This window comes from Chaetodon auriga, chromosome 22 (assembly GCF_051107435.1).
Source record: "Chaetodon auriga isolate fChaAug3 chromosome 22, fChaAug3.hap1, whole genome shotgun sequence".
Taxonomy (NCBI): domain Eukaryota; kingdom Metazoa; phylum Chordata; class Actinopteri; order Chaetodontiformes; family Chaetodontidae; genus Chaetodon; species Chaetodon auriga.
This window is the reverse complement of record NC_135095.1, coordinates 10,020,469-10,045,527: the sequence shown is the minus strand read 5'-3', so window position 1 is coordinate 10,045,527 and position 25,059 is coordinate 10,020,469. Positions and strand designations below refer to the sequence as shown.

At 43.2% G+C, this 25,059-nt stretch overlaps 2 protein-coding genes across 2 annotated transcripts in view; one reads left to right on the top strand and one right to left on the bottom strand.

The window, feature by feature from the left end:
* Positions 1–14,488, top strand: part of gsap (gamma-secretase activating protein) — a 34,935-nt gene extending 20,447 nt beyond the window's left edge. Inside the window, exons 26-32 of the mRNA XM_076722699.1 lie at positions 805–875; positions 1,109–1,203; positions 2,074–2,193; positions 7,670–7,731; positions 11,202–11,306; positions 12,096–12,192; positions 12,395–14,488. Coding sequence (XP_076578814.1) covers positions 805–875; positions 1,109–1,203; positions 2,074–2,193; positions 7,670–7,731; positions 11,202–11,306; positions 12,096–12,192; positions 12,395–12,495 — 651 coding nt within the window. The 3' untranslated portion in view covers positions 12,496–14,488. The remainder of the gene's footprint in view (positions 1–804; positions 876–1,108; positions 1,204–2,073; positions 2,194–7,669; positions 7,732–11,201; positions 11,307–12,095; positions 12,193–12,394) is intronic.
* Positions 14,489–17,270: 2,782 nt separating this feature from the next.
* ccdc146 (coiled-coil domain containing 146) overlaps positions 17,271–25,059 on the bottom strand; it is a 44,055-nt gene continuing 36,266 nt past the window's right edge. Inside the window, exons 19-23 of the mRNA XM_076722849.1 lie at positions 21,603–21,713; positions 21,320–21,457; positions 20,612–20,737; positions 19,406–19,528; positions 17,271–17,538 (exon numbers count right to left, since the gene is read on the bottom strand). Of these exons, the coding sequence (XP_076578964.1) occupies positions 17,338–17,538; positions 19,406–19,528; positions 20,612–20,737; positions 21,320–21,457; positions 21,603–21,713 (699 nt within the window). The 3' untranslated portion in view covers positions 17,271–17,337. The remainder of the gene's footprint in view (positions 17,539–19,405; positions 19,529–20,611; positions 20,738–21,319; positions 21,458–21,602; positions 21,714–25,059) is intronic.

The following is a 25,059-nucleotide window of genomic DNA, read 5'->3' as shown; positions in this document are numbered from 1 at the left end:
AAGTTTCACAGTTTCTTATAAACACACAGTATGTCGAATTTGCACAGAAAATATGCTAATTCGGTTATTTTTGTGATTTTTCCATTGTGATAAACGACACACAGAAAGTATGAAAAGTGAAAAAACATAAAATCTGTGGAGAATTTAAAAAAAAGAATGGAGCTTATCATAACAGTTGTCTTTGATGCTGTTTTTAACTTCACCCTTTACACACTGCAAGTGACGCTAATTGAAATTCCCACCCCGGGGTCAATGGAGGACGTTGCGGCCGGTGTTTGCAGGGGCTGGTGGAGGGTTTCCCACTGGTGCGCAGGATGTGAATGAGGCAGGCCGCCTTCCTGTTATTCTACAGGAGATGAGAGAGTGGTGGTTTGTTGATTGAAGGAGCGGGTATGTGGTCCTTCCAGCGCGCAGCGAGCACCTTTCGGACGCACTGGAATGATCCTGGATGCTGACAGATGTGTGGTGCAATGATGTGTGCGTGCATGATAAAACTTGGGTTCACACTACACTGAGCTGCCGTTTGGTGGAAATGAAAATGGGAAGTAGGAAAAAAATAAGGAAGTGAGGCAACAGATCATAGAACAAGTGTACAGTACATTTCCTCAAAGAAAATAGAATCATAGCAGAAAGATACGTCTAAATTGCATCTTTTTCACATTCGTCAGACAGGATGCTTGTGCTGTGCAAAATTTCCAGGGCTGTGACTCAAGCCGAAAATGTTTCATTTGAATCTAATCGAGCATCTCTTCCCCTGAGCGCTAACATGTGTGTGTCTCCGTGTGTGTGTGTGTGTGTGTTTAGCTGGAGCTCGTCAGACACATGCTGGAGTCAGTCTGGCTGAAGTGTAAACTCGGCCCTCGTGTTTTGTGCCTGTGAGTAGCCCTCCCTCGCCCTTGTGTCTCTCCTTTAAACTTCTAATGTAAAGTGCGAAGCGCTGACAGAATGTGTGTGTTCGTCTTCACGCATGTGTGCTCCAGACCCCCATCACTCCCCGCTGTGTGTGTCTCCACATGTGCAAATTGTAGATGACCCCTCGTCACGTGTGCGCTCCCGTTATGTAACATTCCCATCCGAATTTTTCTGTGTGTGTGTGTGTGTGTTCCAGCACACAGCAGGGCAGTCCAGCAGAGTGGTCCGTGTTTCACTTCATGTTTCGGATCCTGGAAGCCACGAGGGGTCTCTGCCTGCCCCTCCCACCCGGTACCCTCCACACAAACACACACACACACACACACACACACACTCTTACACACTCAGTTGTTATAATCCACTTTGTCTCTGTCTCACCCAGAATAACAATGTGTGTTTGCACTGAGGGACACCAGACCCACTCTCTTCAGCGCTAATGTAACCAAAAATATGTTAAACATTAGCATAGTGCAGACATGGGTAAAGCGGAGTGTGAATACATTTTCAATCATTTGAATTCATTTTCCAATTTTTTGCGGCATAAACCCCCCTTGTTACACAATCCCGTCATTTTAGTCGCTTATGAGTAAAAGTTTGTGGGGTCGAATCTAAACTGTCTGGGGATGAGAAAGGAAATGAGAACTGCCCCGAGGCAAGGCTGCACACCTTTAACGCTGAGGCTGCAAAGGCGAATGTGGAGCTGGAAAGCAGCAGACATGCACTCAGTCTGTTTCCCTTTGGAAAATAAATAAGAGTAAAAAAAGAAAATTACAAATTACTGTCCAAGTTGTGCAGTCAGTTGTATATTTGTAACAATTGTTTTTTAAATGTCTTTTGCCCAGCTAGCAGTATGGCCAGTACTTTGGTTGAGAAACACTTGAAAATGACATTCCCATCAGCCTTTGCTCAACTTCAAGTTTAGTGATGACTATATGTTAGCGTGCTAACTAAGACATTGAATGTGGTAAACATTCTACCTGCTGAACATCAGCATTGAGCATGTTAGCATGCTAACGTTAGCATTTAGCTCAAAGCGCTGCTGTTTCTAAATATACCCTCACAGTTTTACTTTTTCCTTTCCTTTATTGTTTTCTTGAATATCAGAAACTAAAGTCTCTTCTTCTTCTTCTTTCCCATTCTCTCTCTGTCTCTCTTCTGCAGGTTATAACACATTGTTAGCAGTGTTTGCTGTGCGTTGCCTCCCTCATCACACCTTCCTACAGTACATCGACCATGGTGTCTTGCACCTCACTGAAACCTTCGTGTCAAGGCTTATGACAGGTACACACACACACTCGCACACACACATATGCACAGCAAAATCTTGCTTTGCATGTCTGAGAAAATTTACCTGAAAAATAGTCATGTGTGATGATAAGACAGTGAACCACTACCGCTAAAAAAAAACAATAAATCAAAACAGTTTTATTTAAAAGTTTTACATCAGTGCACATGGGACATTAGCACATTGTTTTAATCTCTACCAAAACACATTAGTATGAAGAAGTTTAAAATATGAAAAAGTTCATAATGCAGGGACCATGTTAGGAGTTTTCATTAAGCTGCATGAGGAGACTCTTTCTGTTACTGTTGCTTTCACGTCGTTGATACGACGAGGCGAAGAAATACAGGAACGGATTCAGACAGTGATTGAAAAAGTAAAAACATTCCACGAATGTCATCATCTTACTAAAATCAAGCAGTTTGACCGATCCTGTGAAACATGCGGCCACATACAGCACGCGAAGAATGAGAGGGAAAAAGCAGACAACCAGGGAGACAGCGATTATTCGAATGAAAAGTTTGGTCGCTCGAGGCTCTTTACTGTTAGGCATCTGAGCTCGTTTGACCCCTCGAACAAGTAGCAGGTAGAAGGACAAAACCACTAGGTGGCTGAAAACAATAAACGAGATGTAGACCGCTTCGAGCACCGGATCGATCCTCTGATTCTTGCAGGAAGGACCGTCAGTCTGCTCCTCCTCGTTATTCACCCCCGTTAGGAAAAACACAACTGGAAGAGCCACCAGGGCTCCGAGCATCCACACAGTGAAGAGCAGAAGCCGCTGCCACGTCCGGTTCAGCTTCTCCCACTTTTTGGAATGAAGAACCTGGCAAATGAAATAGTTTAGTTGGATATGTGACCGCTTTCTGTGGTCACTAGTTTTGTCTCTCTTAACACAATAAATAATGTATGTTTGCTTTGAAAAGCAAAGAGGATAAGAGCTGACGATGACCAGTTAAGCCCCATTTGGACTGGATTTTATTGTCTAAGGGACGAAGAGTCATTTTAACATAACCTGCACAAGTCAGTAATTTTAATCCCATCTGCAGCGTGCCTGTATGTGGGTAATTTTTCACCCACACCCCAGTAAGAATTAAGCTGCGATGCCTCCAGTTTTTCAGCACACTCACTGATCCTCCAGTAATCCTGCCGGAGAAACATCCTTGCTTTTTAAAGTGGAGTTTCTTCTGCAGTTAGAGCTATTTTTCCTTCTATTTCTTATTTTTTTTATATCAGCGCAGTGTGAAAATTGACTTTTGAGTGAAAATGGATTACAACAAAAACGTTTCTGCCGATCTGAAAACACTAACACCAGCATACTGTGTACATAGGCCTATTTGGGAAAGAATGGGACTTAAATATTTAATATGTAAAGATGGATGCAGCTTTGAGCTGTAAATTATAATACTCAGCACAAATGTTGCTGGTGGGATGTATTCTGACTCTTATGTGGGCAGAACCTGGTGTTCAGTATCATTTCAGGATATATGACTTCAGGTCAGGACAAAATTTCATACATCCCAGATTCCAAAAAAGTTGAGCTTTCATATAAAACATAAAGGAAAAAAAACCCTATCATTGACATCCTGGACTCTGATGTTCCTCCTTCTTTTGCTACAAGAGACATGATTAATTATCAGAGAAACAGGGTCATGATCTGTAACATTTGTATCTGCTTTTGCTCCTAGTGCTTCAAACTAAATCTTTAGGGCTACTTGTATCTTATTTCCTTTCAAATTAAAAGCTTTGCGGGAGTGTGTTCATTACATACCTGGTAGTACCTCTGAATACTTATCAGCACCAGAATGTTTAAGCCAGAGGTGATGCAGAATAAGAAGAAGTAAAAGAGAAGTTGACAGACTCCATGTGACAAATGTAGTCCAGCGCAGACAATGACCACGCCAACAGGTAAGCAGAGCAGGCAGAGGAGGTCAGACACTGCCAGGTTGAAGAAGAGGCGCTGAGAGATGGAGGATCCACGCAGATGCCGACTGAGTTTTACTATCACGCCGATGTTAGCAGGGACACCAAGCAGGCAAATGACTGCAATGATAACACAAGCAGCCATGTTCCAGGGTATGAGGCAGAAGGTCAGATGTGTTCCTGAGGACGCGTAGGTGTTGATGGAGGAGTTAAAGAAGAGGGAGGAAGAGGTGTTGGAGCTGCCGTCAGCAGCCATCATGGAGGTGGACATCAACGATAAAGAAAAAGACTGAACCGAAGGGAACGTGAAAGATAATAATGCATCCTCTCAGCTCAGGCTGCATGCCCTCTTTGTTTCCGCGAAAGCCACTTCCTGGTGACATGCAGCCACGCTCAAGTGGGCTATGGTCTTTGCGTGTATGAGAAGTAGGTGTGATGTAGCGAGACGGTGGCTTCAGTGCTATCAAAACTGTACCTTTGAGTCATGCAGTGACAGCTCAGGTTGTTTTGTGGCTCTGTATGCAGTATTTGAACTAAAATGGTCACACTGTCTGAAAAGCAACATACACTGTCAGTGTTTCACAAGACTGTAGATGTCTGCAGCCCAAACAGTGGAGAAATGGTCCTGAATGGAGAGTGAAAGAGGGTCTTGTTTGTAGATGAATAAGTAGTAGTAGTAGTGGTGGTTCCAACAGGACACTGAGTTTTTTTTTTCCCTCCAGTTACAAGTCAACCTCAAATGTTTGGGAATCATTGAGGCGATCACATGACACTCTGTACCAAAATATGTGGATTCTCCAGTTCCGCAAAAAAACACCTTTTGAATTTGATGCTACACTCAGCGACACAATGCACATGAAATAGTGGCTCTAGGTATGGCAGTGCCACTCGTTCCACATCTTTGGCCCAGACTGAAATATCTCAACTATTGCATGGACTAGCATGAAATTTTGTGATCCCCTGACTTTTGCTTTAAAGCTGCCATGAGGTTGACATTTTTGGTTTTGAGCGAAATGTCTCAACAGCTGTCGGATGGATTACCATGAAATTTGGGACAGACAGTCATGTTCCCTTCAGGATGAAGTTCGTGACTGGCCTGCAAAACTAGTGCCATTCCCGTCAGCCTCAGCTGTATTTTGTTTCGTGCTAATGAACTGACACAGGAGACTCGCAGAAAGGTGAAGGAGAGATTCTTGACTGAAGACTCACACTAAACACAAAGGAAGCTATTCACTGTCAGTTCAGAACAGAAGTCGCAGAAAACTGAGACGACTGAGAGGGTGAGACATACTCAGAGTAGTAAATAACAGCATGTACCTCGACAAAAAAGTACAACGCTCGTGCAGCGGCTTGCCGGCCCTCACCTTATATAAACTACTGATTAGGATCCTCTACAGGTGTGCTCTCAGTAGGAGTCCACTGATGACATTACACCCAGGTGTGTCCGACCATGGAAAACAGCCAACTTGAGAAAGAGAGGGGTAACCAAACCACACCAGTCACACAGCATTCACATGAAAAGGGTACTTAAATAAATAGAATAGGGGTAAATGTTGGCGAAGTAAGCTTGTTCATGCAGTTAACATTACACCTGCTCAACATCAACATGCGAGAGTAATTATTTAGCCAAGTACAACCTCAGTAGAGCTGCTAATGTGGCTGCGTACTCTCAGTCTTGTTCACATTCATCTCATACTCACACTGGTTTGACATTTGTATTTGTTCTTAGTAACTGACGAAATCAGGTTTCTTGTTTTCTTTTTTGAGCTATTCAGCTTTTTTTTTATCAGAACCACAGTCGCCAGGGTGGCTGATGCCGTACCACACCTCATGTGATCTAATTTATAAATTACCCCAGAAACCCCCCAAAAGCCTATAGGCAGTAACTGTGATGAACAGGTGTGAAACACTCTTCTCTATCTGAATACATACATACATCCCCTGTGACACCTTGGTTTCATAATGTCACTTCTGATGACAGTGGTATCACTTGTGCCAGTCCCCTCACCTTTCAGCCAATCACATGCACCCTCAGTCACCCAGCACGCCAGCACGCTAGCTAAATCCATGTGGCTTCATCATCCCAGAGTATTGCTTTTCACAGAGTTGTGTGTTGTTCTCTGAGACAACCTTTACCTTCACACGCTGCAGTGTTAACCAGCTAGTTGCTGGTTTCTGCTAACAATGGCTCTTCCCTTTAATGCTAGCTAGCTGGTAGCATGAGTAACCTTGTAAAGCTAAATAAAAGGAGAGGTTATTGTACTGTAGCTGTGAACTGTGAACGTACTATATATGTTATGGTAGAGCAGCATTAATGGTTGCTGCTGGAGAGTTATCAACTTGTGACTGCTGAACCTGTAAAAGCAGGTCACACCGCACAGCTGTGACCACTGGTGGAACACGTTGGCAGGATATAGCAGTTATCTCACTTCACTGGTTGTTAATACATGTGAAGGTTTACGAGTTTGCCTCATGAAATAAGCACTATTGCTCCTTTTCTTGATACTTTCTTCCATCTGTATCCAGAGAGGTCAGAGGTACAGCGCCAGGCTTTCAACGCCTCACTCAGAGACACTGATACTGAGTATTTTGTATGTCTTGGTGTGGATTTCATACCATGGAAATTACATTGTTCCAAGGCCAAACATTGTGACTTGGCTCTGAGATCAACCGAACCAAAATATCTGGCCCTCCTCATCAGTCTCGATCTTGTTGTAGTTTACATGGGTCGTTCTCATGTAGAGAACAAACAAAGATCCTCAGAGATGAAAAGATTATTTAAAGGACAGAGTCCAAATGGTTTCAAACATCAAAGTGAGAGACAAGGATGTTTCAGGACTTTGAAGTTGAGGGTTCATGCGTCATTTCTCCCCAGGGATTAATCAAAGAAGTACATATACTGTACTTATTTCAAGTTCTCGACTTTTACCCCGTGTAATCGGCTGGTCAGGTGTGCAGTTTCTGCTTCATTACAAACACCAACATATATTTTCGTCTGGAATTTCCCAGTCTAACCAGTCTCACTGAGGATGGTTCTCGACTTCTGAATGGCTGCACACGACTCACATTCTTTTCAGCATAAATCATGAAGAGAAACAAAATGACAGTCCAGTCCTATTGACAGACTTACATGTGTTTTCTGAACAAATTCACCGGAGCTCTTCTTTGTCTTTTCTTATCTTTAAAATGCAAATTATTTTGATGTAATGTCCAACAATTAAGCCAAGAGTAGCAGCCTGCAGCCATGTTTGTGTCTCTGTAAGACTGGCACAGCGGCGCTTTGAGCTAAATCCTGGACCAAAATGGTATCGTGAACAAGAACAACTGACGTTCCCATCCTCAAACCTAGCATGGATAATAACCTCAGCTAGTGGAGGTACTTCAAGGCTAAAATATGTGTGTATATTTTACCTGATGTGTCTTCAAAGGACTTCGAGCAATTAAATGTACAAATAAAGAGAAAGTATGACATGCCATTCTTTGCTCTGCCATGTGAGGTGCAGAAGAGTAACTTGTAACGTGTCCTCTCTTCTCCTTTCTCTTTGTGTTTAGACTTGGACAACAGTGATGCCAACGAGAGACTGAAGTTCAGCATACTTAAGAGACTCCCTGAGGTACCTCAGTGTGTGTTTGAGTGTGTGTGGCCAAACATGAGGTCTTTATGCAGGGCCAAGAATACTTTAGATTAGTGTATCTGACGGGGAAAGATTAAAGGTGCTTATTCAACCTTTTCTATCTGATGCAATCAACTCTTGGCATGATATCAGCTGTCCAAATGCTGCCATGTTGAGTGTAAAACTTGTAGGACAGAGCTGAATTACAGAGACAGGTAACAAGGACAAAGCCAACAGAGAGTGTGTTAGTACGGTTTTGGACCTCCTCATGCCACCAGAACAGCCTCAGTGCACCTTGGCAGTGAACCTACAGGTCTCTGGAACTCTACTGGGGGGGTGGTATTCTGTCATTTGGTGTTTTGATGACAGTGGTTGAGAGCTACCTAACATGTCGGTCCAGAACCTCCCATAGGTGTTCAATTGGAGAAGATCTGGTGGCAGTGAAAGCCACAGCGTATGATTTATATCATTTTCATACTCAGGAACCATTCAGTGACCCCTGGTGCTCTCTGAATGAAGCACTCATAGATTAAAGGTGATCACTCACATCAGTTGATTTACAGCGAGCCTTCACTCTAAGGGGACAAGTAGACCCAAACCATGCCAGTAAAACACCCCCCACAGCGAACATGTCCATGAAAGGGTCAAGCATTCAGGCCTGTGCCGTTCTCTTGCTGTACTCGCCCACTTGTCAAAAATACGGTGAAGCATGGCTCATCTGACCATATCACTTTTTTTCTCTGTCCATCAGTGCCTGTGGTTTTTGCACCGCTGAACTCTCAGATGTGCATTCATCTTTGTAATGAGAGGTTTTCTGTATGCACTGCAGCCCCGCCATAATATCCCTCTCGATGTTCCTGTTCTCGCTCAGACAGTCTGATCACGTCCTGCATTGACATTCTCAGTCACCTGCGGAACAGTTTCCCTTCTGTTTTTCCTCAAATGCGCACAAGCGTCATCAAATGTGTGCCGTCAACCCCAATTTCTGACCCTATTTGCTGATATCTTTCCCATTGATCTAAATGCAGATGTCACTTGAGTCACCGTTCCTCCTGGAACAGTCAGTCAGTTGAGAGGTCTTTGTGACTGAAAGAGGGGTCATTGATGGCAGGAGCTTCAAAGTCACTTGGATCTTTTTCTTCTTGCCATCGTGAAACGAAATCATCATCAACCAGGCCTGCTCAGCTTTTTTTCTGTGTGCTACAGAGCATCATCGGATGTTAATTGCTTAATTGTACCATGCAGTGCACCAGCGTGGAATTCGTTATGTTCCTCCACTCATTTATTCAGGTTTTTCCTTTAATTTATCACCCGTCTGCACCAGTCCATGGCCGGGGTAAATTTCTCAGCCTTGATGGTATAGGGAGTAAATCAATGCATGAGGCTATTATAATCCCATCTATTAGTGAGGGGGAAGTTTTGATCTTTTCTCGGATGGCTCTCTCCCCAAACTTCCCATTCTGGTCCAATTAAGAGTTTGAAGTTATTTTAGGTCTCATCTCCCTCAAGCCCCCCTCAAGCCAATCACAAAGCACTTGTGTAACTGGCTGGTGTGCGCTGTGTGCGTGTCGGGGAGGGGGGTAGCGTAGGTTCTGAGTCTGTGTGTGTTTATGTGTGTCCCTAACTGTTGTGTAACTTCCACGTGTTCCCGTGTGGGCGCCGTATATTTTTTGTGAGCCGTGTGTGTGCGTGTGTTCCGTCCGCATTGTGATCAGAGGAATGTTGAGTGTTTAGTGTTTCTGTTCTGTTTCCTGCCCATCAGACTTTTGTTGGGTGAGTTTGGCAGGCAGGAGAGGTACAACACACACACAGACACACACACACACACACACACACACACACACACTCCCAGAGAACTAGAAAACAGGAGATGTTAGCCCACTGTAGGAAATCATATCTTTACTGAATCCAGCACCCGCCATAAATCTCATTGTATATGTGCTCAGCGCCCATGGAATTCCAATAACGCTCCACATGAACTCCACACAGAACAAACACACAAGAGATCAGTTCAAACTTCGTTGAGTGTTCACCAAGTGGAGATTTACGCACCACTCTTTAAAACTTGCATCTGATTTAAACTGTTATTCTTCAGTGCTGTAGTTAATGAGAACTTAAGAAGGACATGAGATGCAAAGTTTTCAAAAACTCAGCTCTTTAAGTTCGTGGTTGTTTCATGTTGTCTGTCTGAACCATGACAGCGTGTTTTGGTTGTTGTAATATTGAGATAAATCTTACATGTCTTTTCAGAGTTTTTCAGGCCATGTTACAACTGAGAAGTAGAATACTTTTGAGCTTCTTTGAGTGCTCCAGCTCGGGGAAACAAACTCTGAACCACTTAGTTGGTGATTACATTCACATTGCAAATCATTTTGAAAGTTTAGCGAGCGGTTCTTATCACGAGGTCTCACAAGCTTTTAGCCCCTTAAAACAAAGTTATGTGTACTTGACCTCTTGTTGCATATGGCAACAGTTTATGAGTTCAACCAAAAAGTGATTCTTACCTCGAAGATTGGTTAACTTGAAGAATTTTTAGGCTCTGCATGAGGAGAAATTATACAGTAATTTCAGGAAATAAAGCAAATGTGAGTGAGAATATTGTAGAAATATGTCTTTCTGTCCCGTTAAACATCTTGCAACCCCTCAGATTTATCATGCAACCTCTTAGGTTGGGAAAAGCTGCCCTAAGGACCAAGTGCTGGCCCTGCCAGTATATAATCATGTACTGATATCAAGGTATTTGCAGCTGCATGTTCTTAAATGATGACACCCGAAAGGAAACGATCAGGCAAAAAAGGTTCAGCACTGATGGTGCAGCGCTAAAATATGTGTCTTTGATTGTCTCAACTTGATTCCTCTCACATGAGATCACAACACAATCCTTGCAGTGATTCAGCAGCTCTGGATCAACTCGGCGGCGTGTTTGAAGCTGAACAGAAAGCGGCCTCGATAAAGAAGCTGCATGCTTTCTTACTGTCAGTCAGGCTTGGAGTCTCTGTTTGCTTAAGTGTTATTTATGACCATGGTGTGCGTTTCACAACACTGAAAAATGAGATTTCTCTGTAATCCCTCATTAGCAGTCAACTCCTCAATAATGGTTTTGAGTTCCAGTTGGCAAGAAAGGAAGGGACAGATGTTCACATGCTTCAGGGATGATTTTCATTCATGACGTTAACGTTAGCTACATGCCTGAAATGTAAACTCCATTGTGTGCATGTATTACCAGTGTTGTGGGGGCATATATCTGTTTGAGACATTGTGGGGACTCGTCTTCCCCATGGGGACAAAAGCATGTCCTCATAAGGTAAATCATTCAATTTTAGGGTGAAGACTTGAGTTCAGTTAATGGTAAGCGTGAGGGTTAGGCAAGTAATGGTTATGGTTAGATGTCAAGAAATGAATGTTAGTCTATGTAATGTCCCCCAAACTGATGGGAACATGCCTGTGTGTGTTTGTGTGGGTGTATGTAGCCTATGGAGCAGAGGATCTACCATATGTGGGACCATCCTGTCAGTTCAGCTTCAATCTCCAGAGATTATGTTAGGACTCTGCTGGAGAAACACAACAAAAACAAGGTAACGCAACACAGTGCGTCACACATGCTACACACACTTGAAACACTGTAGACTAGTGAACACTTAATCTCTCAGACGTTAATGAAAATCCTCCAGTTAAAGAAGAGTATGAAATGAAATGTTGAGGGCTGAAATGGTTCATTGGTCAATCGGTTAGTTGGACATTTGATATCCACTTGAATTTGTTATTTATCTGGTAACAAGACTGAGAGGTTACAGCCATGCTAGCGGCTCTGTAGGGCTGTGCTGAGACGGCCAAAGGCCAGTGTCAGCATGCTAACATGCTCACAGTAACAATGCTAGCGTGATAATATTCAGCAGGTATAACGCTCCCTTGTGCTCTGGAAAATAGTGAGTTACTGTCAAAATTTTCTGGCACGGTATTCCTGCAGCCCTAGAATTGCTAACTCCAGAAAAAAAGTGTCTTTTCTGCAATGTTACACTTGCAAAAAAAAGTCCTCCTCGGCCTTTCTTTATCAAATGTGCTTAAACAGTGACCCCAGCCGTACGGCTAACACTGCATCTATAAACTACACAATGCTATTGGCCGGTTTCAGTCAGCTAATTGGCTGGCAGCCTGGCGTGGAGAGCCAGTGGCATTCCACGCAATGACAAATGAAAATGAATGGCTGCCCTAAAAAGTTAAACTGGCAGGCAACTTTATCCATACGAGGAAACAAGTGAGTCAAGGTGAGCGGTACCTGAATTTGCTGCAGATTTGTCTTGACTGTGTATCCCGGAAAACCTGCAGAATCCACAGTTATGCTTTTGCTTTTCCTTCCTCCTCAGGGATTTGCATTCACCGGCAGAGACAAGCCAGGCTTCAGACCCGAGTTTCTGCCTCTTACCTACCTGGCAAAAATACTCTCTGATATAGAGGAACAAGGTAGCGTATATATGTGTGTGTGTGTGTGTGTTTCCTGCCTTTGGAGGATTAAGACAGAATGTGTGTGTTTATGTACGTGCTTGGTCAGAACTCAGCAGTCTCCATCATGAATGAGCAAGGAAGGAAGTGTGTGGTTGTGTCTGGTGTTCATATTCTTTGTAAGAAGCTGTATCTCTCTCTAAGTCCTCTTGCCGTCTTTCAGCTCTGAACCCTTTCGAGGAGCAGGAGAACGTGGACGCCAGGTTTGTGGAGGAGACGGCTCTGAAACAGACACTAATACTGCTGGGCTTTGAGGAAAAATGAAGGATGTGGATGGGAGCGGAGGGAGCAGGGAGGGACACGGGATGGATGGATCAAGGGAGAAACAGATGAAGGGGAAAATGTGTTTGAGAGAGAGCGGCCATCATGGACTGGGCCTTGAGGACAAGGAACGGATGGATGGATGATGGAGGGTGAGGTGCGAAAGATGAATGAAGAGATCGAAAGTGCTCATAAACAACTGTTTGATGACAAATTAGGGTGGGACAGAGGGAGGCGACCAGAAGTGAATGATGGAATGGGCTCAGAAAAATTAGACACCCTGTTTTTCAACCTTTTTTTTTTTTTGCAAATGCAGAGTTGTGAAGGACAGCAGCACCTCATTTTACACGATAATGAATATTGTGAATGTACAGTGAATGTATGAACAGCACCAAAAATTACAACACAATAGGGAACAGAGATCCTCAGTTAGTGATTTGACTCAATTTTAGGAAACAGGCATTTCAAATTTTTAGTGGAAATCAATAACGGCAGGCAGCTATTTATACGAACTCATATTTCTGTAGCAGCAACAATTCTCCCGACAACGTCTCCACTTTCTCGCACGCAATTTATGAACGTGGATGTCAAATACCGCAAACTGTATTTATAAATCAGACACACTTGTTTATCCTCCTGTGCTTCCTGTAACGCCGCTGCACCCCATCAACTTGATTACATGCTGACAAAAGCCTCGAAGACAGAGTGGCTTGATAGGGCCAGTCAGTGGCTGCTGTGCATTAAATCTGATTTTAACACTGAGTTATGCAGAATCTTTGCAGCTGAATAACTTGGTTAGATTGGCTGAGAGAGATTTACAAACCCCATCTGGATATTTAGCACGCTGATTGGTACTTTACACCAAATTTGACAGGTTATGTTCGTTAAGATTTTTTTTTTTTTTTTTTTATATTAATGCTGGTAAGATGCATACATTTCTGTGCCGAACAAACTATACTTTACTCTGAGAGCTAAATGTTGCTATATATTGAGAACTTTTCAAAGAAGAAAAAAAAGCACATTTGTAGTACAAACTGAGACCTTCTGTTGAGAATTAAAAAGATATATACCCACAAATTCTCAGCCAGTTCTCAAACTTTAAGCATCGTCTAAACACGAGCCACCGTACACGATCTTTGGCTCGCTAGAACAGACTAAAACAAGCTAAATTTTGATTTAAAGTGAGGCTATTTAAAAATCTTGCTTATAAAAATGGAAAATTCATACATTGAGGGTTTTGCTGGTAACTTGGTCTGGTATGACCTGTAGCTTATGATGGCTAATGTTAGCAAACCTTGGGTCTTTAATGGCATGACAGAACCAGTTCACTGACTCTATTCACTGCTCTCCACTCCACTGCTGTTTCACCATGTTTTAACCTTTACCATTATCCTGTAGTTGTCACTTCATGTAAGCTAAAGTTGGGCTCACTGTAAATCAGGAACTAGCCGATCAAAGAAACAAATCTAACCGGATGCCAGCTTTTGGTGTTTCAGTCTTTAATGCTGGGTTTAAGTTAATACATGAGGGAAAAACAGCAGACTTCCATAACTTTGTAGTAACTTTGTTTATATAGGGCATTGCAAAATCAGACTACAAAATGTTTTACAAACCATCAAATCAAACAAGACTGTGCAGGGTTAATAAGAAAGCAGTAAGAAAAGCTGCGACTCAGCCTTCCTGCACACTCACACACTCAAACGTCTGGTTTGAATAACATAACCGTGTGCCCTCAATCATGACTGAGCTCTTACTGTAAGTGGAGAAATTCTTTGGTAGTGGTCATGTGTACGCGTGTGCGTGAGGTATGTGTTCATAATCCTTTTCATCTAAATGTTGGCACATTTACATTAACATCACATGCGTCCTTTGATTTGAGAAATTGCAGCATTCCTCTGGGGAAAAATAAAGGGATTTCTTAATCATCATGTTTCAGATGTTTCAACCAAAAAATGTTTTCTAAGATGACTTGTAAATAAAGAGATTTCTATATCAAGTTTACTGTATTTTTTCCTTCCACTGTCATAATTCTGAAGAACAGTGTGTACAGAGGAGCTCAGTGGCAACGGTTCGGCCTTGGCTCACGTTGTTTCCAGTGGATTTCTGTTGAACCCTGAAAAATGTTCGAGCCGGTCGCGCCGTGGACGCTCACAGCCGAACAGTTTGTAGCTCGAATAGCTCTGAAGAGGAGGAAGTGTGCTTTCAGACTCCTGACAGCACCTGAGTGTTTTGGACAGACTCAGCGGAGCTCCACTGAAGTCAGGAAATAAACTCAGCATCAGTCATCGTGCATGCTGAGTCACATTTAATGAAGAACACACCCATCGTGCTGTTACACATGCATGTTTTACACACTAATACCAAATTACACAATGTTTTCATTATTTTTTTTTTAAACCTTGAGCTGTACCACCTCGGTCCAGCCGTCTCAAATCATTTCTCTTCTGGGGAATTCCTCTTTTAAATGGGAATAAATGGCTCATTCCCCACTCGATTGCCTCCTCCACACTCTGTTATGCAGTCAGTGTTATGTAGCCGGCTAATAAGCACAAACAGTTAGGGGCTAAGTTTATCTGACAGCTCTTGCCATCAGCTTGCGGTGGATGATCACACACACATCACATCACTGGGTGGACAGGGCTGCCTCAGAATCAGATAAACTCAACCTGCTGCCCTCTGGAGCCTTTTAAGAAGCTGGCTCACACGCTGTGTGTTGCAAATGAAGCTCACATCAGTGTTTCTCAACATGTTTTTGTCTGACGCAGCCCCTCCATCCATCAGATGAGGTTGACTACCCCTTCATCAACACTGCTAATAATTTCAAACAGTTCATCCGTTACCTCTAGGTTATTATTTCAACATTTTCTCCATTACTTTTATCTAACTTTATCTGAGCAGCATAGCGCCATAAATCGCCAAGGCCACGGCCTCGCTCTGGGGGAGAGAAGTGCGCTTTCACATAAACTCAGAGTAACAGGAAAATGCTAAAAAGCTGTCGTGTCGCATGTTGTAACACAAATAAAGATACAAATCCAGATCTCCGGTTTCTCATGCTTTCTGGAAAGGAGAGGCATCCCAAAAGGACAGCACTGAGAATGGATGAGCCTCAGGAGAACGGTGCTCTGGCGGCAGTGCAAATTCCTTTTCAGTGACAATAAATATGAATTGGCTTCTGTCATTTAAATTAGTCCAAAAAAAGAAAGTAGAAACAGTCTTAACCAAGGCCTTCACGCTGAGATTTGAGACACATAAGATCCATGAATATCCGTGTGGTGAATAGCTAAATGGTGCTGGTGACAGTTACTGCTGATGGATAGCTTGAGAGGGACGCTGCTGGAGTGCAGTCACACTGTATGGCAGTGGGCTATAAAGAGGTGTGTTATTTACTGTATGTACAACACTGAGCCTGAAGATACTTGGGAATTCAATATAAACAATATCTGCCCACTGTGTTGGGTCATTGATCCACCTGGATGTGGTAGACTGAAGGGGCACGACAGCAGTCCGATTGACCTTCATTTAATCAGGCACAGCGAGTGTTCAGGCTGGAATGAAGAAGAGTGGATATGGACAAAAATTTAGAATTGATGTTCAGGTGCTTTCAAGTTCTATCAGTGGAAATATAAGAAGGGGAAATATGCAGATAATACTAAAGCAGTTGGTTTTGTTAAATGTAAAACATGTGCAGCTCTGATGAGATATGACAGCATGACGGATGAGCGCCTGATCCCCACTCCATGCTAAAGATCAATCACGCTAATTTTTAATTCTTTTTGTATGTTTAACTTCCCCCCCAAAGACATACGCGTATCTGCTTTTTCATCAAATTATGACATATATTATTTCAAATTAGTCGAATTACTCTTTGAGCAACTGCAGATGGACAGAAGGAGTTGGGAAAACACAGTAATGGTCCCCACATGTGCTTCCAAGCTGCACAACACTAACACCCAAACTACTTTCACCTCAAGTTGAGATTAGCAGATAGAACAAGTTCCAGTAAGTCCCAAAGACAAGTGACTTTGTTTTTGGTAATCGACTCTGAACTCTCCACCTCATTTCAGGCTGCGCCGTTTCCCATTTCTTCCTTTGACTCTCCTCTGCCACCTTTTGCCGACTGCCATCTCTCGTTCCTCTTCATTTAAATTCCCCTCTCTCTCGTCATTCTCGGCGCTCTTTCACTGCCTGATCTCCCTCTCTATATTTACATTTATCATTTCAGGCATTAAGCAGGCACTCTTAGCCTAGCTCGGAGCTTAAACCCCTCGCAATGTATTCATCAGCTGCAAGATTACAAGTGCGACTGAAGAGTATGTCGAAATATTCCAGTATATCTTCCCTAAGAAAAAGGTAATAAGATGACAATGGTGTGTTGCTATATACAGGAATAACTACAAAGCTATTGTTGCACCTGATGTAACAATACACACACATATTTCCTCCGTGTCCTCTGTTTTCCCTTCCCCTCTCCTACAGTATTTAGTGTTACTGCAAGCAAGAGAGTAAACAAGCTCTTGCCAGTAAACAGAAAAAAAAGGAAACCCAATTACAACCAGATGCAGTCCACAAGTACACTTTTACAAAAACAGCCTCGGCGTGCCGGACAGTGAGGACAAAGAAGCAGAGAGGAGGAGGATGGAGAGGTGTGCAGGTGTGTGGAGAGCAGACAGATCAATAAGTGTCAGGTAGACATGAGCCGAATCACTCACACGGACTGGAAAACCTTTTTAAAAATACACAAAAAAAAGTTCATTTGTTTTCATTTTTTTTTTTTTTTATTTAATCGATGTTGACGTGAACCAAAGCAGCATGCAAAATTCCACGAAAATGTGTGTGTGTTGTTTTCTAGATCTCTAAGTGTTTGAGCGTCGGTTTGCGGATGTGCCTCATGTTGGACCCTGGCTGGGAGGGTTTGAAGGGGGCCTGGGCTCCGTAGGGTTTGGGCAGAGGGAGCGCGTCGGCGTGGGGGATGTACGCAGTGGGACGCGGCTCGGCCGTGGTGTACTCTCCACTGGGCAACTGGTTCCACTCGTCTTCCTCAGCCAGCTGCACGTACACACACACACACACACACACACACACACCAGAGGCAGTTTTAATATTTGATGTCAGACTGTGTGACCTTGGACTAAATAGTCACAATTTAATTTCCCTGAATTTTAATCATGAAAGTGGAATAATTAATTTTTGCAATTTATTTTTTATTTTTTTACTTCTCAAGACAAACGCACGGGCACCAGTGAGCAGCTGAGTGCATGAGCTCACAACCACAAGGCTGATTAAACTTTCATTTGTGTGGTTTTTTTTACATATTCAGTTCCTGAGAAGATAAATTAGAGAGATTAGTGGAACAAGAGGTGCTCTGGGGTTCCCGTACAGGACGCTGTGTATTTGGGATGACACACAGGAAGCTGCACGTGCTCATCGATCTGACTGACAGGTTATGGTGCACAGATGACCTGGATGCACCAACAGATGTTCAGTGCACAACAGCATCGAGCGAAAGCTGTTTTTTTTTTTTTTACTCAAAATCTTCTTCCTCCAGTGGAAACATTGAAGGACAAGGCTGCTGATGCTTGTCACTGTTTGTATTTAGTCCACACTCGCTGACCCGACCCTGCTCTCAGCCTCAAGCCCGTTTGTTTCTAATTAAGAGGTAAATCTTAAAAAATGGGTCACAAATGTATTTCATTTCTGAAAAACAGATCCTAAAACAGATGGGCACTGTGGTTTTTAGCAAACACACACAAAATACATCATAAAATCATCAGTTTTGTGAAAGGACCAAGGCTGTAATGACTGTAAATCAATACTTTTCCAATCAGGCCAGTAACCTGCTGGCACTATGTGCTGAACACCTCAGCCACACCAGTGTACGAGTTTCTGCACTCAGGAAAAGGATTTTAGAAAACTTTCTTTCCTCCAATAAAACTAAAATGTAGCTTGCAGAGCACTGACAGTGGCTGACAAAATTGATTTGAACCCAATATGGCTGATGGATCAATTTGTAACCATGGCGGACTCCTGCTGGGAAAAAGAAAATCTTCCAGTGTGCACACGTCCACATGACACTCCAGTGCTCCCTTTGACTTTCACCCCACAACAGCATGCAAATGAACTGTGCCTAAATCTCACTGAGACTTCAAAGAGATGGCGATTTTCTCATGCATATGAACAGTTTATCCGCTGGCATGTGATCTAAGGAGCGCACACAAAACAGGGAATAATGGCTTTGAATGCAATAAAAAAAAAAAAAAAAAAAAAAAAATAGCAGGAACTGCCAATACATACAAACAGGAAAAGACGCATTTGTCTTATCAGGTTCACAAAACACATTTACATTTTAAGAAGAAGCTCAAAACGCACGATTAACGATGACTCCAAAAGAATTCTAAAAAATTCTTCATATACACTGAGAAGCAGTTCAGTCTCTGCAGGTTTCTGCCTATTTCTTGCTCTGGCACCGTGCATGCAGAGTATTGCGGTGTCTTTTTGGGCCAGCGGCTGTAATAAAGCGGGTGAGAAAATGCAGATCAGTGTAAGAGCAGGCAGGCTGCAGACAGCTGGACTGCTTTCAGACACAGCTGATCCCTGTATGTGTGCAGACAGCCTCTACTTCTGTTTGTCAGCCAGTCTGCCCTTCTTGTCCTGTTTGTGCGTGTGGTGGAAACGCTTCTACTTCCTGTCGACTCTGTGTGGTTGCAGAGTTTCTCCTCACTTTTCTGTCTGAGTCTGGGCCTGTTCAGGTATACAGCAGCCCTTTTGTGCCTCACAATCTTAATCGATTCTTGCCCCGTGTCGCGTTCCCGCTCCACTTCTCTTTTCTTTGTCACTCTATCTTCTTGTCTTGCCCCTCAGTGCTTTAATCAATTCCCGACCAGTGATCTTTGTGTGTGCCTGTGTGTTTCTTTACCCTCTCTCTCTCCTCTTTGTCCCTCTGTCTCCTCTTCTTGTCTCGGAGCATCTTCCTCCACTCCTCCTCCATCTCGGGGCACGGTGGCAGGCCCTGCTCCAGCTGCTGCTGGCACCTGTCCATCTGGAAACACGGGGGCAGAGTGAGAAACATTCACTTTGTATTCCTATCACTCCGTCCACTCTGCACTCTCCTGGCTCAATTCGGTTCGAACTGCGCCCGAAAACAGATGGCTGTATTAGTGTCAGAATTTGGGCAAAGTTATGCCTCTGCATTTTCTGCTTGTGGTTGTGTCTGCGGCGCGCTGCAGGCGAACATCAGCTGCAGGGGTTCTTCAGGTTATTAACACACATCTCTTGAAACAGTCACAGGGCATGTGGGAAATCCTCTCGTTTTTAGTCGCTTAATTTTTTATTGAGACAGAAAGCAGCGAGACTTTCTGCTCATAGCAGAGTCAGAATTTCAAATGCTTTTCTCTTAAATGATGATTCCTTCCATTAAGATCCATGGTGGCTGATGGGCCAACTTAAGAGGAAAAGGTTGCAAAATAATGATAATAATCACGATAATAATTTTGACAATGAGATCAAAATCAACTAAAATTCGTGGTAAAGCAGTGTCTGATCACTTCTAAATGGAAATGTATCTTAAAATGACTTTGACTTGCTGAACGGTGTATAACTGTTAAAGACAGGAAATGAAAAGCAACATGTATGTGTGTTAAAGATAAAGGCATTATAATAGCAATGTGAGCAGCAGTTAGCTTTAAGCAACAATGGAACATTACACACTCAGCCTACATGCAGTATTCTCATCTGATAGTATTTAAGGTTGACTTACTGTTAATGCAATCTTGAGTCTTTGAGATGCAGGTAAGAGCACCACTGCTAAGTATGAATCCAGATTCCCTGATGCTTTCGTCTGCTGTGTTCACACTAACTCATTTGTTTGTTATGCATTGTTTTTTGTATCATTTCTGAAAATCATTATTGAATATCATTTTACCTCCCTGTGTTTACTCCTTGACTTGTTATACTGTGCAAATAAGCAAAAAAATAAATGGGTTTGAGGTGAGAGATGAGACGCAGTGAGGAATTATTGCTGAGACACATTTTGCTCTCTTCGATTGCGGTCAGCCGAGAGTGACAGCAATAATGGGAAAGACAGTGGGAGACCGAGGGGGAGAATGTGCAACCGAGATCTGACCTGGTGCTCCTTCTCTTTGATCTCCTGCTGGAGAGACAGAGCAGCAGCTTGCTTCATGGAAAGTTCTGCGGAAACGGCCATCATACGGTGGCTGGTGTCGATGGCGTGAGTCCGGAGCTCGTTTAGCTGGAGACACACACAGAGATTAGGTGGCTTTCACGGCAGTTTAACAAGCATTTAGACACGGAAACGACGTCCCGATAGACATAAGATGCAAGTTGTGAAGCCAGTCGTTCAGTATGATCTGCCTTGCTGCACTATGATGACGCAGTACATTTAGGTGTCATTCAATAAAGTTCCATTCAACTCCCTCTAGATCAGACACACATGTACGTGCATGCATCTCGGCAGTTAGCTAATTCTGTAAGTTGCTTGCATGTATCTTCATTCATATAATGAGCCCTGTGCTTGAGGCTATTTATAATTGGTGTGAGAGAGAGAATAAGAGAGACGGAGAAGGTGAGAGTACGAGGAAACCGTAATGCTCGGTGAACTCCTCAATGCCCACGCTGCGTGCTCCTCACATGGGCTGCACACGCCCCTCAAACACTGTGTTTCTGAGAGACACTAGACTCTGAATGAACTGGAGAGTGATATAACAAGAGTCTTTGCACCTGAGTGTCTTCTTTTGTTCGTGTTGTTCGACCTGTGTGTGCGCATGAGCTGAGCGTCATCTTTGTGTATATGTAAGTGGATCTTGATGTCTACCTTTTTTGCCAGTGAGAGCCTGTCCTGTTGGCAGTTGTCAGCCTGCTCGCTGAGTGGCTTCGAGAGCCGGGTCACCTGGTCCACGAGGAGTTCTCTCTCCAGCACCTGCCTCTCTCTCTCTGCTAGATTCACCTCCAGCTACGCACATGCACAGAGACACAATGAAAAGAAAACATGCAGTCATTAAACAGACAGCATGCACAGGGCTGAGTGGCAGATTCATGTGCAGTGTTTGCATGTACACACAGTTACACACACAGTTACTCCCCCTGTTGTTGTTTACCTCCTCGATCTTCTTGACCAGTTCTACAGCTGAGGGGTCTTTGCCTTTTAGCTCTTTGTAACCGGCTGATCGATTCAGACCTTCAAGTGTCTTGTCCCTGGCTTCTGACAGCTGAGAAATGAGAGAGAATTAGAGACAAAGTCAGGACAGCACTACGAGAGGGCAGTGTGCAAGTCAATGCACAAACACACATCCCTGGACTGACATATGCAGTATATATACTGTACATATAGGCCAAAGTGTAGCCATCGAGTCGCTGTCATCGTGGTCTCGTAATAAAAATAAAACAGTAATTTCCCACAGGACAAAACAGTCCACACAAAGGAATAAGTAAACGACATGAAAGTAAAAGTAAAACATCTAGAATTAGTCTGCTTCTGTTTCTAGTGTTGTCCTCCAGGCATTTAAAGACGCACTGAGGGTTTTAAAAAACACTCAAGATGTTTCTCAGCTAAATGCAGTGCCTATATGGAAGCCACTTCCCACTCAGTGACAAGTCACCGGGAAAGTGTGATGAAAGAAACCAACATTTAAAACACCACAGGATCCCTCAAAGGGGCTGGGTTATTTATTTTTTAATATTCTGACATCCCTTAAGACAACAGAAATAGAAGGGGAGGGGAGGAAGCACAACAAAGCCTAAAGAAGATGTTTGAAAGCGCGCAGAGAAACAAAAGGCAGGCAGGAGGGGAAGAGAGGATGTTAAAATTAAGAGGGGACAGCACAGACGTTTTCGATTCCAGCCTTCAGCTGACACTTTTATCCTCAAACAGCTGTATTTGGCGAGTGTTGCTCAAGTAAAAAATGGAGCGACATAATTAACTGTTTCGAAAAATTAACATCTAAAACATGAATTAAAAGGACCTCGCAGTGCACCTCTGCTAGAGCTATAGACCAGTCTCTTACTGAGCAGGGCTGCATTTTGTTAGTCTGGTCTAGTGCACAAGGATGCACATAAAAACTCACTAAACATTCTTGGCCAGTGGTTTCACATTATTCCACAAATCTACAGGTGGCAGAAATGTGCCAAGAAATGCAACAGTGTGGTAAAAAAAAAAAAAAAAAGTGCACAATGCAGGATTTCAAATGTTCAAAAACTGTTTCATGAGGATAGAAATGCATTGAACTTGCAAGGGTTCCAGCTCCTCAAATGTGAGGATTTTCTGCTTTGTTTTATATCACGCCTGGACTATTTAAATTTGATGGAGTGGTGCAGCCAAAAAACACTGAACGCTGCAGTCTTGTTTGGGTTTTGCACTGCTGCTCAAAGCAAGCGGTGAAAAGAGTCTCAAAATAGCTTCAAACAGCTCTGGTTCATTTTCTGGATTCACCTGGTCAGTCTGTTTCATGGCTCTAACAACCACTATTTCATGTCATCACCATCATGAAGACATATGAGAGAAGAGGCCTCTTAATCTGTGCAGAGGGAAATGAGCAATTCAAGCAACTCCAGTATCTCAGCAGGGAAGCTGATGTAAATGCCCAATGGCCCCATTACGGCAGAATAAAGGCAGTCTATATATAAATATATATGAATCTGAGATGATCAAGGAACCATGACGGGGACCATAAAAGGCACATGAGCAGCAAACAGAAAGGAGGAAAAAACAGTTGGACAGACAGCAGACAGTAAAGAGAGGAGAGGGGAGGAGTTGAGGTGTGGAAAAAAAGCTGTACACAAGCGGCCTGACCTGGCACGACCTGGCTTATGAAACAACAGCTTGTCTCCACTCAACCATACAGTGTGTGTACGCACACACACCTGTATGTTTATGTGGCTGTATCTAATGAGAGAGTTTGTGTGTCAGACTTGAAGACAGCGTGGAACAAAGTGATGATTCCCATTTTCCCTCCCTTCACGGAAGAGATTAATGAAGCCTCTCTTCCGCCGACAGACAGTGAGTCTGATTAAAACGGACTTCGGCGTTCGGCCCCCTAAAAAGATGCATCTCCCTCAGCGTCATGTGACTCAACTTTTAACTTAATAGTATGACTGTCATGTGATTAAATGGGGCGTTCGGAAGGCTGAAGCTGCAGACGCTCAAGAAGAAGGAGAAAAAAACTGACAGTTAGCAGCTGAAAAGCAGAGACAGAGATGAGAGTGGAGCAGATGTACACAGAGAGAGTGATGAAAGACAGAGAGAGGAAGATAAAGTGAAGAAGAGCAAAGGAAAGACAGCATGAAGGCTGGGGTGAGAAAGGGAGGGAGGGATGGGATGTGAAAGCAGACAAGAAAGACAGAATTAGAGAGAGATGTGGAGACAACAGGAATTGGGGCTGACCAACAGGGACCAGGGTTATCTGCAGTTTTCAGGGAATATGACTTCAACAACAAAATCGTGTTCATGGCGCAAGGAGCCGAGTGTCGGTTGAGTGCATTTACAAAACCAACATTTACCAAACTGAAGCAACAAAGCGGGAAATCTGATCTGATTTCTGGCTGAACATGCAAATGAAGCACCAACCTTGACTACAAACTCTTCCCAAGGAAATCTATAATACTGCATATTTTTCCATCTATCAAAAGTGGATAAAAGTTTGTCGGACATCTTTTTTGGAAAGGCCGTGCAAGCTTCCCGTGCTGGAGCGCGTCAAACCTCTGTATCGCTTACAAACATGCAAGACAAGCAGCACATAAAGTGCTGGTTACATACTGTGAAAGTTAGCGAGCTAGCCTCGCTAGCTTCTGCTCAGGAAGTAGGATGTGCTTGCCCTTCAGTTTGAACTTGGTGGTGGTAACGATACGTTTTAACCATGTCAAATAAACAAAGTACCATGAGTACTCCTTAACATTTTGTTTGCTTGGTGAAACAAAGCCAGCGAGCAGATTCTACAAACACTACAGACGTTTTCATTTATTTCACAGCTTTAAAATGAAGATGAACTTTTCAGACTACGTCAGAATCTGCAAAGACCCGACTGAGACAAGCGTGTGCCCACTCCTCACTTCTGAGTCTGATTGATCTGTGTTCCACCCTCATATGTAACCACCCTAAGCCATTTAAACACTACATGATGGATGGGATACAGCGCGTCTCTGTCACTCTCCTCCTCTCTCCGCTCTTCAATCAATCTTTTTTTTTTCCTCTGTGGTGCCTTCACTCTTAACGTTCTTATACCCGTCCTCCTCCCTCTGTTGTTATGCGCTGATGTTTGTCTTTCTCTTTGTATTCATCTGTCTCAGTGTCTGTGTCTCCATTCTGCCTGCCTGCCTCTCTGTTTTCTTCATCTGACAGTCACAAAGAATAGTGGCTTTCTTGGCTCATGATTGGTGTAAAGTACTGTACATGTGACAACATCTACACAGAAAGCAATTTGCATATCGTTTACATAATTTCTGCTAAGTTAGTGGTTAGCATGAGGGCTTCAAAAGCCACATTATAGATGGCACGCTGCATACTTAACAGTATAATAATAAAGATAAATAATGACCTTATTTATATACCACTTGCCAAAA